General features: G+C 45.1%; 1 protein-coding gene across 5 annotated transcripts in view; it reads right to left on the bottom strand.

The window, feature by feature from the left end:
• ebf1a (EBF transcription factor 1a) overlaps nt 1-14,228 on the bottom strand; it is a 52,946-nt gene that overhangs the window by 21,246 nt on the left and 17,472 nt on the right. For all 5 annotated transcript variants that reach the window (XM_041944853.1, XM_041944852.1, XM_041944854.1 and 2 more), the window contains exons 7-8: nt 2,113-2,194; nt 763-904 (exon numbers count right to left, since the gene is read on the bottom strand). In XM_041944853.1, the coding sequence (XP_041800787.1) occupies nt 763-904; nt 2,113-2,194 (224 nt within the window). The remainder of the gene's footprint in view (nt 1-762; nt 905-2,112; nt 2,195-14,228) is intronic.

Genomic DNA, 14,228 nt, shown 5'->3' with positions numbered 1-14,228 from the left:
ACCACAACATTCAATCTTAATGCAATCTACTGTAGGCCATCATGTAAATCCCTTCTTAGTTTTTTGTCATTATCATCCCTGAGGTTGACTTTCCTCAAAGAAAAAAAATATGTTTCTCTTATTCAATGTCTGGGAAATCGAAATGAGAAAATAACTGGATTAGGGACTTGGGAATCAGTACGGGCTCCTAAATCATGCGCACATGTCATTATGAAGTATTAAAGGTTTGGGTCTGACTGTGCATGCGGGGGAGTGTATGTGTGCGCAGGGGCTTTTTCGTGTGTGTATGGGTGTGTTTGAAAACCTGAGGGATGGGGAGTGATGGAGGGCTGGAGGATAAAAGCAGGTCTCCGAGGAAATAAAGCCAGTGTTGGCTTTAAGCAGAACAGACCTCATAAGACACATAGTGCTTATGCAAGGCAGAGTAGAAGGCCCAGAGGCAGAGACCTGAGGGGAGCAAGCCACCAGGGAGAGACAAGAGACTCACTAGCTACCACTCTCTCCTCTCTTAGCTCGACTTAGAAACCTTACAAGAGAGGAAAGTGAGAATCTGGGAGGAAGCAGCAGAGAGATAAGAAAGAAGGCAAGAGAGCAGGTTTGAGAGGGATAGAGCAGAGACAGAGGAGGGGTTGAGTGCAGAGCCAGACAGGGAGGGAAGGGGGGGGGGGGGGGGGGGGGGGGAGTTGAACAGACAGAGAGAAAGTGAGGAAGACAAAGAAAGTCGGGGAGAGAGCCTGGGTGTTTTGTTCCTGCCTTTAATACCATGTTCCAGGTAGGACGGTGTTCCTTCCGAAGGGTCCAGTCTTCGAGCGCGGCGCCCATGTTTGGAGTTGTTGTGCACGAACATGTTGTCGGAGACGGCCAGGACGTGACCCTCCACGCTCACCGTAGTCGACACAACCACCTGAGAAACCATGAAACCACAATAAGCCTCACGCTGATACAGACACCTACAAATCAGATATGTAGTGGTGTGTATGTTGTTGCACGCAGGGCATTATGAATTCCCGTAAAATCTCAGTGCCTGCTTTGACTTTGAATGGAACACACATTAACACGTCCAATGCCATATTTCATATTTTTTCTAAGACCAAACAGTTGGTAATACAATTTTAAGAGAGTGAATATGTTTTGACGTAGCATTAGTACCCAGGAAGTAACCCACTTATTTTATTTTATTTTACTTTCATGTATGTGTTGAATTTGGGCTAGTTTGGCTTTTCGTTAGCTCGTCATTCGTTTTTAGCTGCTAAATGCTATGTTCACCAGCTTGTCACTAACTTGGGCTTTCTGCTGAGGTGCCGTGCACGAGTGCACAATTGGCTTTTTAGAGCCTTTTCACTGAAAGCAGCTGCCTGCTGCAGCCGTAAATGACTAGTGTAGTGTAGAACTGTTGTGAGAGGGAACCAGAATAGCAAAGCTGTGGGCCAGAAAACCAAAACAATGAGCTGAAAGATACCAAAAATATTTTAGAGCTGAAGTGAACTGCAGAGTTGGTGAAACTTTTCTGTGGGTTATCACTACAAGTGATATATCATGTAGCTATTGGACCCACTGTTGTAATAAAAAATGCAATAATATCTACTTTAAGTGTGAAGTCCATATATTTGCACTGAAAGTGTAATTCATTTTTATGCATACATCTACTAATTAGACACTTACGGAGGCATGCTTATTGCAAGGCTGTTGTCTAGCTTGCAACACATGTATGGGGCATTTCATAACTGGCTCATGGTGTTGCAGAATAACAGAGAGCATTTTTGCAAAGGAGTAAATGCTTTGTTTCTTTACAATTGCAGATACAATGGAAGTTCATGCAAAGATATTTTTGGTGTAAAACTGACATTTCTAGTATTTTGTGGGAGTTTTCTTTGTCTTTTTGTCGTGTTGGTACACACTATGCTCTTTTCTCTCTCTGGATTTATCCCTGGGATAGCACAGAGCGCATATATGTGAGAGAGACACTGTAAATGCTTTGTTCCTCTTCAACTGCAGGATGCTGCTGCCATGTCTGGTGCCTTGCAAAAAAAATTCTGAAAGACAGTCCCAAGAAGTGTGGTCCTTGTTGACTGTACATGACATACTGTTTGAATGCAGACAGTTGCATCTCACCTGAAAACGCCTCATGTCTCGAGGGTTCCCTGCATTCTTCAGGCAGTTCTGGTTACACTTCAGGAAGAACTTGAGGAAGAACCTGTATATGCAGATAAAGAGAGGCAGAGAGAAACAAATGGGCTAGTGAAAGAGCAGCTGTCTACCATTGAAAGTACAGCAAGAGCTACTTCAACGAAACACCAAATACAAATAACACAAATAAAACGGCAGTGGCAGACAAGGCTCATACACTATCCCACCCTCATCCATCAGTTGTTTATGACAAAGGCAGTTTTCTATGTAAAAACAGCTCCGGGATATTGAGTAAGATGCTACCTTGTATATCCATCTCCAAGCTGCTGTCACAGCTTGCCATAAACTCACCAGGGCAGACGCAGGCCCCCCCAGCTGCAGAGCCGTGTGACGGAGGTTGTGCTGTAGATACTATGCAGCACAGTGTTGCCATTCCTGCCTCTCTCAATCTCAGTGTGAGAGACCACATCAACAGCACCTGCCATGCATTATTAATAGGCTGAGATGGCAAGTATGGCTACCCACATCAATACTTAATGAGGGAGGGAGGGAGGGTCGGAGGAGTAACGGGGGGAGTGTGGGGGTAGGGGGGCACTGGAGGCCTGAAAAGCAGAAAGGGGACGGTTGACAATTTATTCCCTAGCCCCACCCCAAGGCTTGCAGCCTGACAACTTCTTCTTTAACTGAAACTACAGTACTGTACATCTCTCCCACTCTCCCTTCTGCATTGTCTGTCTCTCCGAGAAGAAAAAAAAAAACCCTGATATCAAATGAACCGCGAAAATAAACAGCGCCGTGTACAAATAAACAGGAACCCTCAAAAGGGGGAAAATAAAACTACAACATCCCGCCCTCCCCTCCTCCTCCTCCTCCCTTTGAGGTAGCTCAAAGAAGTGCTGACAGCTGAAACTGCTTACAATACAGATCTCCACCAGCCAGAGAAGAGAATCACTCCTTTGCTCAGCTTTTCTTTCATATGTCTTATTTTTTCCCCTCCGTTCATTTGTTATGGCTAGGATTCTGCACTGGGCAGCGCGTTTGGAGCCAACTGCCTTAGATATAATCATGCACGAGCAAACGCATCACACGCACACACATACAGAGACATGTCAAGAGAAACACAGTAAGCAGCAGCGTGCCTTGGACAATAGAAAAAAAAAAAAAAAACTAAAACAAGAGCCCAAAGAAGATAAATGGACAGACCAGAGTTCTGTCTCATTTCAAGGGCCAGCATACTGCTGTGCACATTACAAGCATCTGATGTAACACAAGAACTCGTGAATTTATCCCTGACAACTTTTAAATTCATGACAGCTGGTTAGTGGTTCTTCAAGTAAAGAAGAAAAAGCCTCATATGATCTGAATAACAAACTGTCTCTCTGTGCTGCTCCTCTTTTTTCTTCTGCTTTGTTTGTCTTCTTATTTACGATCTCACTGGCGCAAGAGGCTAAATCTGAATGAGAAGGGGGAAAGGAAAGAGAGACAGAGAGAGAGAGGGAAGTAGAAAGTCGGAGGAGAAAATGACAGAAAGATAGACAGACGGACGTGGTAGAGAGTATGTGAAATCGGAAAGGAGAGACAGACCACCCTCCTGTATATTTTAGAGGCTGTAGGCCAATATCTCAATAATTCATGAAGGAGAGAGGTGGATTTTTTTTTTTTTTTTTTTTTTTACAGTGGCTGTTGGACCACAAAGGCTGAGGGTCTCCCAACTTTCTTATCTCCTCGAGGTCAGAGAGCAGCCTCGCAGACAGCTGGGGACTACATCCACTTGTCCAACATACTCCACCTTCTTCACTGCACCTCCTGTTTAATTCATTGACTGCGCTCTTTCCCCAATGCGTCCTCCTCCTCCTCCTCTGAGGTATTCATGATGGACGGATGATGGATAAGTGGACACAGGAAAGTTAGGGTCAACGGAGGATCAGGAGGTTAAATATTAGAGTATGGACTGGAGGTGGATGAAGAAGAAGAGGAGGAGGAGGAGGTGGTGGAGGAAAAGGAAAAAGGTGGGACTGTGCTGAGATATTGAGTGCGAAAAAGAGATGAAGACAGTAAGTCAGAGAGTCAGCATGCCTCATTCGCTTTGCCATATGTCAGCGTGTCCCCTCGATCTCCTGCACGCGTGGATCATCTGATTCATTATTTACATGACTTAAGGTGTCTGGAGTCAGCCGCACGGAAACATTACAAAACTGTAGCATGTTGATTCCTCGGTGCTCTATCTCATCTCCCCGGGAGCCGGGGGACTAGAATCACCGCTGCACACATTTACATGGATCAACAGAGAGTGGGCGTGTGGTGGTGGTGGTGGGGGGGGGGGGGGGGGGGGATAAAGAGCAGTGCGTGTTGATATGCAATAGCAAAGAGATTACCATAAGGATTTATGGATAATCTGATTGACAGCTGACCAGTAAATATGGACAGATAGCTGATGATAGCCTATAACTCTCTCATTTGATCTCTTAAACTCTCTATTACAATGTTTCCCTTGTTTTTAATCAATGGAAAAGATAATTTATTGCTTCATAACTGTTGTCCTGTTTGACTTTGTACCTTTTTTTGTCATATATACCCTCACACCCCTATCCATTGAGCTCAAGTAATCAATGACAACCCCATGTTCCACATGTGTTTTAATTAAACACTTGTTTTTCCATTCAATTTAAATTTTTCATTTCCCATTACTTTAAGATAAGTCAACCAATTATCAATTACTTTTAGCCAACTATTTTTACTTCCTCACTTGCTAAATTTTCATGCAGTCTTAATGACAACACAGCTGACTCGGGTTGGTGGGAGGTGTACTGGGCGGTCAGCGACTGTAGCGGGTATCTTACTGGTTATTGTGTCAAGAAATTTATGAAAGACTTACAAGAAACCAGTTTGTGATCCAATTTGGATGTTTCTTTTACTCCTAAACACCAATATGTGGATATTTATTTTGGAATTTCTAGATCTTTTTTAAATTAGCTCCTCCACAGTCTTTCCATGTACCCCCGGGTAACTGCTTTGCACAATGGCACAAGTATTCAGTTCAGCCCAGTTTTTAAAGGACTTAACAACCATCAGAATGGTGTATCATCTAGAAATTTGGGGATTTTAACAACCTTAGGAGTGATTCTATACATTCAACAATGACACAAAAAGTATACATGCTGTTTTTTAAGGCTGATTCTGGTGTTTTCTTTTGACCTTTTTTAGGCTTTGAGGGTTTTTTAGCAACGGTAGATGCGATGTAGAGAACGCTAAAAAGCAATTAAATTTGAAAGCAAAATGTGAAAAAATTGCTAAAAATCAGAAAGGTTTATATGGGCACAGTGGGCTCAGTATATCTAATATCCTGGCTCCGGCCCTGCACACGATGTTTCAAATTCTTCCAAATAATGTTGCAATAGATAAATAGTACTGTCTCACGCAAAAAATCTTGTTTTGATTATTGCCCGCTCTACCTTGTTTGTATTTGAGACTCTTGCTGGTTTCAAGCTGTTTTACTGTGCAGACTCCACAGCTACAAATATTACCAGTGCAAATTGCTGCGGCGGCCGGATTAAATGAAATAAAACCATTTTGCTCTCACGTAATTACCCCCAAATCCAGGAATGGCGGTGGAAGTGAATTTGTGTAAATAACTGCTTGGCCTCTTGAAGCCTCATGGCATAAATTTGTAACAGCGAAAACGAACGAATAAACACATGCAGCCGGTCGCCGTAGTAATTTAATGATCTCACACTTTCATCATATCATAACGGGCATTATTTGTCACTTTGGAGCAATTAAACACAAAATCACCCCCTGCCCATAAAAAACAAAACAAGGAAAGCAATTATAACACAACTTTTAAGTAATCCCTGTAGCATCTAAATATTATTACTGTGGTGATAAAGATTGTCTAAGCGATTAGCTAACAGCAAGGAAGCCTCCGAGGGACAATTCTGTTATATTTTCTAATAATTTTCCTACATTAGCAACAAATGAGGTAAAGAGTTGTTTTCCTTGTCAAATTTAACATGGATAACTTAAGAACTGTGTGGTTTTATCTTCCTCAGTAGTTCTAGGTTATTCATCTTTTCAGCCTTTTGTTACACACTGAGCTGTACATCTCTGTGCCTCATTTCTTTATTCTCTGCCCCTCCTCTCTCTGCTCTCTCTGTTGTGTTGTGATGCCGATGCGCTGTAAAAATGGCTGTGGGTGATGCCATAACTCAGTCCTCTCCTCTCCCTCTCACTCCATCCATTCCTGCCATACAGATCATCTCCAGAAGAAAAGCAGTGTGTCTGGCTCCTAATATGCTTCATGAGGTGTGTAATTCACTGTGCTCCGGAGGGGAGCCATTTGTCTCGGGGGTTAACTAAGTGACACAACAGCACTTCCCCATGCCTGTTACCACCGTGGGACATGTTGAACTAATCTACGCAGGTAGAGGAATGGAAGATCCTGCACTCATGCAATTAAGCATTAAGATTTGTTCAGGAAATCAATCCTAATGAAGTCAGAGGCAAGTTCAAATTAAGTGTAAATATTTGTAAGCAAATATAATGTTACAGCGGAAAAGAGGAGTGACAAAGAGGCAACCTGACTAAAATTGAAGTCTGGCGCTCTCAGAGAACCGAATACCCTCCTCAACTCCTGCTTTGTGTATTTTCTTTTCCTCCCCTTGTGTTTCATTTCTCGTATTCTTTCTTTTTTCTGCAACTCTTTCTTTCGTGCGTTCCGCCATGCATCACTGACACTTCAACCAAGTGCCTGACTGGCTTGTTTTCGTGGTGACCTGTCTCCGTGCCTGCAGTATATAAGGCACACACACACACATGCACACATACACACGCTAATTTAGGGAGATTTATGAGGGGGGCCTTGCACCAGGAGCCATGCAGGCTGACCCCAGGGGTGTAGGGGGGCACTGGGTGGGGGAGGGGGCCTGGCTCCACAGGGGGGGACATTAATAATCCAGAACCAGGTCTGTCTCTGGGCCTGGCCCTGGGCCTCGGACACCAGGCTGTAACAGGCTGCAGTGGCCCAGTTTACTGGGAGAGAAACATCCAGTTCTACATGCCATACTAATACCAGACAGATGGATACATCGACTAAAAGAGACAAAACATAAAAGAAAACATGCAAAAACACATATTGAACACACAGGGGTAGACACACAAAGAAAGACCATCACACACATGCGCGCACACACTTCGCTCCATTCCTTTGGAGTGCTACTCCTCAAAGTAGCAGCAAGCACCTCTATATTGCCCTCATGTCTATCTTAAGTGTCATGATTTATTCAAATAGAACATCTCACTGCGCTGAAAAATTCATTTCAAGCTCGCTCTGTGCATCGTCCCATCCTCCTCCTCGTCTGTATCTGCTCGATGTGTGTGCATGTCATGTCAGCTGAATTTGCCCCGTTGTTAAATATTTCTCAGAACAAATGGACCCTGGAGGAGGGAAGCGGTGGGTCAGGGAGGATCTACGCTGTGCCTTTGCCGCCGAGGGAGAGGCCCCACTTGGGAGAGATCGTTCCTCGCTTCCCCCGGAGCTGGAGCTCCGGTCCCAGCTTGGGGACAGGAGTCCCAGAGACACTTATCCAATTGTGTTTCATCCATTTCATCCGAAAAGGATCATTCAAAATTCAACTGAGAAATTGTGCAGGGAGCATTGAAAGACAGGAAATGAGATCTCTCCTCCGTGGAAACAGCGTAGGAGAAAGTAGTGCTAGGTTCAACAACTTGTAGCCTGATAGTATCACTACCTGTGGCCTGGCTTTACACCAAGCACCAGGGGAAAAAATGCAACCAAATAAACATCTGTGCATGTGTGTGTGTGTGTATGTGTGTGTGTATCAAAGCCATGATGAATAAGAGGCTGTCTGAGTGATGGACAAGCTTGGCAGGCGGTGCTGATTGAAACACTTCCTCTGTCGGGGCCTGGCCCATTAATCTGATGGAGACAGAGACAAAGAGAGAGAGAGAGAGAGAGAGAGAGAGAGAGAGAGAGAGAGAGAGAGAGAGAGAGAGAGAGAGGAAGAGAAAAGCTCCAGGGCCCCAGTCCAAGGGAGTAATGAAGGGTCCAGGTCCCTCTCACCTCAGCGCTGTCCTGCCATGCTGGGACGCTGTGCTACGCTGTCCAGCCCAAACCCTGCCCTCGTGGGACTGACCAGTGAATAATGGCCCTGTCATCAGCCTGGGTAGATGCTGCCGCACAGCCGAAGGGTGTGTGTGACCGTGTGTGTGTGTGTGTGACCGCGTGCTTATGCCAGCCTGTGTGCCTCCCCGTGCAGTCATTTACCCTAACTGTTCTCCTCTCTACCTTAGTTTTAGACTGATGTATTCATATTGAATAGTGTTGATTTAAGCACATGTTAAACTTAATGCATAATGCATCGACTATATATAGCTTGATAAAGAGCATTGTGTCAGCCCGGGACCAGCCCCATACATTGTGGGGATGAATGTGCCGCTTGCAAAAGTTCTTTCTTTTTGTTCCATTTAAGCACCGCATTAAATCATAACTATGACTGTGACTGTACACAGGCTCAAGGTTATGTTTCTAAATGCAGCAGGATCAGAAATCAGAAACTTAATTAGTGTGCCGCGTTTGTTCTCGGGTGAAAAGTTGTTCCCTCCAATGGGTCTTGAGGGAGGAATATGGAAGCAGAGAGTGGGAGAGACTGAGAAAATGTGAGACAGACAGAGTGTGTGTGACGGGGGAAAGAAAGAGCAAGATTGATACTGAACACAGACGTATGGCTTCCTACAACGTGTGTGTGTGTGTCTGAGTGTGTGGACATGTGTGTTTTGGCCTTAGCATCCCCCTGTGTTTATCAAACATATTACAGCTCCTTCTAGATTCCTCACCTGCACACCCCCAGCCTGCTACATATGGCCCACCAATCACAAAATAAGGAATCATGCATACATTAGCATAGCTAATGGCCTACCCTCTCCATTTAATATGCAAATTTCCTGAAACATTACTGAATGCCGTCTGTTCTAAATGAATAAATTTGAATCGCAATTAGAATAATCCTTTATAATTAATGAAAACTGTCAATTTTGGTTCATAAGTAATTTGATTAAAGTGGTGATGGGACACTTATGAAGTTCATCGGGCTGCGAGGAGTGTGAACACACACTCGCACGCATGCATGCAAACACACACGCACACACACACACACATAGAAACTGCATGACAACCAACAGCAGGGCCAGAGCTGCATTATTGATGAAGATGATTAATAAACTTATGAAAGTGGTTGTCACACATGCCAGACCTCTTTTTTTTTTTTTGCCCAACACAACTTCTTTCTACTCCTTTACCGCCGTGGAGAAACAACAGATCAATCATGCCTTTCTGCCACCTGACACAGAGGGAAAAGTGAGGGAGTGATTGAAAAGGTTTCCCGGCCTCATGGTGCTGTGTCAGTGGCCTGTCTGTCCGGTGGGAGACACTGATGGACTGTCGAGGCAGAGAGAGCACCGTGCACACACACATGCCAAGTCATTACAGCGAGTTGAAACATTTCCTTGCTGTTTCTCACAGGGGGACAGGCAGTGCTGCTGTTTGCTGGGTTTTATCAGTGTATAATAACATGTTATGAGGCCCACATAGTTAAAGAAGAGGGTGGCCAGTGTGTAACTGTTCATCAACATCCCCTTCTTCACCATTAACTCTCTCATGCTGTGCTATGCTTCCACTGAAGCGTATAATGGTGTCACTTAAATTAGGGTCACTCAACTGTGGGAAATTGTTGCAATGTGCGCTGCATGTGTATCTCTTCCCCTTGTACTGTATGTATATGAACGTGTGCAAGCTGGTGTTTGCAATGCGAGTGTGTATGCGCGAGTGTTTGCATGGCTTCAACCCAATAATAATGGTCCAGATAGTGTAGAGCCTCGCAGACTAATTAGCCATATCACTGAGAAAATAGCAGCCTGCTAATTAATGGGTATTATGGCATTTCAGAAGTCACTGCTCTAATTGGGAGGGAACTGAGCCTCGCATTTCCATACTGCAGTAATACCGGCTTTATCTGCCTGTCTATCGGCCTGTCTGTCTGTCTGCCTACTTGGCATGCTTGCTTTTAAACACAATCCTCCACATGCACGCAGAGAAAATAATTATCCTGCACTCACATTTTCAAATGCACACATACACACAGTATTGCACAGGGTGCATACATACGTACACGACCAAGTTTTTTTCACATACACAGAGCTGCTTTAAAAACACGGGGACAAGAATCATTCATTTTTGTAAGCTCTGACCAATTTTCTTATACATTTATTCTGAGAAAAAAAATGTTTTTATTAGAGGAAAAAAAGGCTAATGCAAGTGAATTGGTGAGTAATATAATACATCTGAATAATTCTCTGTATCATTTTGTATGTGTGTGTCTCCAAAGCAGCTCTCTCTGATACACATGCATACATGCATATCCCCTATAGATTCCTCTTAACCCTATCAGACGGTGGGACAATCAAAATAGATTTGCATTCAAATGCCACATGCTCGGTATCAAATATCAAATCAAGCCCGAGTCACTGAGACAGACAGTCATCTCCTCCCTGCTTCCTCCACCTCCCCTCCTGCATCTCCTCCTCCTTTCTCCTCTCAGGGTCTCAGGGACTCCCATTCTCCCCCGGACGAGCTCTATCGAGGAGTGACAGGCAGTGGCCAGGGCTTGATTGACAGCCTGTTGATGCTCCTCTTTCACCACACACACAACCGTCTCCCTCTACACTCACACACACACTCACACGCTCACACGCTCACACACACACACACACACACACACACACACACACACACACGCTCCCTGTTTGCCTCCACCACCTCCCCCTGCTCGTCCACTGGTCTGGGTGTCAGTGATAGCCCCTGGGCTAGTGCCCTGCAGGCTGCACAGCACTATACATACAAATCACAGTGTGTCAGCCTTGTGAATGGGCCCATTTTGACTTTGTCCTTGTAAAGTCAGGCCCCCCCTTGAAGCAGGCTGGATCTGTATCCTGCCTCTTTTCTACTTTCCCTTTCATTCTCATACGCACATTGAGGCAGATGCATGACGAAACCTACACAAAGGCACGAGAAGTGGAAGTATGCACAGACATAAATACACATGTGCACAGAAACACACAGGAAAAATGGCAGTTTTAAATGTGGTGCTAATGGGCAGCACCTCACCGGGGCAGGGTATAAATACATCAACAACAACACACACACATAGACAATCCTCACACACCATAACGGCCAAGACCTGGGGCCTAATCTCACACACTCAGCTAGTACACCTGGTTAATGTTAAGAGGGCAGTTATAGTCAATTACATTCCCATATAACGCATAAACCTCCACCCCGCCTGTGCTGGGAGAGTAATTGAAAACAGGCCCTGAACACACTGGGGTCCAGACAAAAAGTCAACTTCCCACCCCTGACTTTCCCATTCACTACATGCGCTGTATTACCATTCCATAATCTGGAGTGCTGGGGGCAAACGGGAGAGGGAGGAAGGTGTGGGTTGCCATTTGGATATAAGGCAGCGAAAGAGCAGGAGGATATGGAGTCATATGAGGTACTGGAGAGGAAGACAAAAGAAGCGGGAAGAGGGAGATGGTGAGGGCTTTGTCTCCCAGGTGAGGTCCAAGGGAGGAGCAGTTAGGGTCGGGGTGAGAGGGTGGCGGACTGGCGGTGGTGGTGGTGGTGTTCCATGTGGGTGGGGTGGGAGTTAAGGGGGACAGCGGTTGTAAGCAGGAGTTTGAGACTGACAGGTGACATTACCCTGCGTCATGGCTGGAGGGACAGAGGGACAGAGGGCGCGATGGTTATCCAAGCAGAGAAATGTCAACGTCCAGACACCACTGTGACACACACACACACACACACACACACACACACACACACACACACACACACAAACAAGAGCTGCACAGACACACAAGTACACAAAGATCCAGGACAAAGGAGTCTGGAGTCTTTGAGAGCAAAAAAGGCTGGGCAGAGTGGGCAGAGATGAAGAGATTACATCCTCTCCATTTAAAAAAGGAGGAGATGAGAATAAAGAGACAAAGCAGAAGAAAAGGCTAAGAGCCACTGGCTATACTATTACGAGTCAACAACCTTGCATTTATTCATATCGTCTGCTCTTCCTAAACACAAGCTTCCATCCGTTCATGAAGGTAGCTCTTTCTTCACATTTGTCCCCTTTCAGTCTGTTCTCTGCCGTTTTCATTAAAGCCTAACCTAATTTTGGCAAAGCTTAAAATGTCCATATTGCTGCTCATTCGACCCCATTGATTTAGTGTTTGGTTAAATATTCACGACTGTGGATGCAATTAACATGCTGTTAATGAATAATTGATCGCATCTTAAGCGGCCATAAAACTCATGCATATTAATTATTGAAACAGGAAATATGAAAAAAAAACAACCTTCCTTGTTTTGCCTCAATCAACGTTCTTTCATTTTGTTTCTTTAGTCAGGAAGGCCTGTTGAGAGTATTCAAGGGGGAAAAGTGCAGCTTATGAGTGTGTGTGTAGGGGAAGGAGACAGGAGGCAGAAAGTGCCATGAACACTATGCAAATGCCTCCCGTAAACACCGCTTTAACAGCTCTTGTATGCATTTAAGCTGCCTTTGAGTACATCCATTTAGCTCGTACATGCATCTCTGCCCGTGCGTCTGCGTCGTACAGCTTGGTGTGATGTGGAGTACAGTGCGGGCGAGCGTTGTGTTGACAGCCTCGGTGTGACAGAGGGAGTAGCTGCCTGTTTTGAGAGGCAAGTGTTTACCAGGCGCGAACACACACAAAAAAAAACAACAAAAAACAACAAATCTAGCGAACACGGGAGCCTTGTCAGCGTGAGACTGGAGATCAGTCAGCCAACAATGAGCTTTCCTCTCCCACTGTGTCTCTACTAGTGTATGGTTATAGGCTGATGTACTCCTGGCACCTCCCTGGGCCCTGGTGAGCGGAGAACAATAGTGTAGAGATGGGGCGGGAGTCAGCCTGAATGTGCCTTACATTAATGCTGCGATGCACCTGTGGTCAGGTGAATATTCGACTCCCTTCCCCCCGTGTGTATGTAAGAGAGCCAAACCATGTGTTTGTGCACAGATTGGGGTTCGGGGGTTAAATTCATTATCCGCACATCCTGCACTCCTAAACCACTCTAAAATGTCTTGACATGAAAAATACATCCCAGAAGCAGCCACACACTCCAGGAAAACACCAATTTACATCTTCGCTTGTTATTTATTTAGCACTCAAAAAGCTCTCTGAGGTATGTGTGTGTTATGTGTGCGTTACCCCCCCTCTATCTCCCTCCCTGGCACCTAACTAACTACTCTGCGATGTTGGTGCCTCGAAGCTAAAAGTGACAAGCCGTCAATTGTGTTCCAATATTAACCCCCTCTCAATGTCTGCCTGGCCGTCTTCCTCTCTGTGATGTTGGTTTGATCAAAGAAGCGGCACTTTGGCAAAAATAACCAGGGAGAGTGAGATGGAGGACACCATGCTGCTTACAGACTGATGAACGACGGCCAGTCTCTCTGCAAAACACTGTCCCCCTTTACTTTTCTTTGTGTCTCCTTCTCAGTCTTTCACGTTATCTTCTTCTCTCTCTCTCTCCTTCTTGGAGAGGCAACATGAGGCGTTGGCTGAGCATGATTCAGTATCTTCTCTACACAGCCAGGCGGTAAGTAGTAGTTCAAGAAGTGTATGGTATACAATTTTATGGAGAGGGAGAGGCTATATCCTCACACGTTTATATGGTGAGGAAGACAGCGCTCACCAACACCCCCACCCCCCCCACCCCCCATTTTGTTCTTACTATTCTGAATAGAGATGGTAAGAGGACTGGGCGGGGGATAAAAGAGAGAAACAGACCACCAGAGAGACAGAATATGATAGAAAGATGCCCCGTGTCTGTGTTTCATCTTATCTTTGCAGGTTCACCTAGCGGTGAGATTCCTCAAACGCACCTTCAGTGAAAAGAAAGGGAGGGGGGGCTGAAGGAAAAGGGAAAGAGAGAGAGACAGAGAGGAAGGAGAGAGAGTAAGCGCACACACACACAAAGAGAAAGAGAAAGAGAAAGAGAAAGGGGAGAGAGA

This window comes from Chelmon rostratus, chromosome 9 (genome assembly GCF_017976325.1).
Source record: "Chelmon rostratus isolate fCheRos1 chromosome 9, fCheRos1.pri, whole genome shotgun sequence".
NCBI lineage: Eukaryota > Metazoa > Chordata > Actinopteri > Chaetodontiformes > Chaetodontidae > Chelmon > Chelmon rostratus.
Note: the sequence above shows the minus strand (reverse complement) of the source record. Positions and strands in the feature narration are given on the sequence as shown.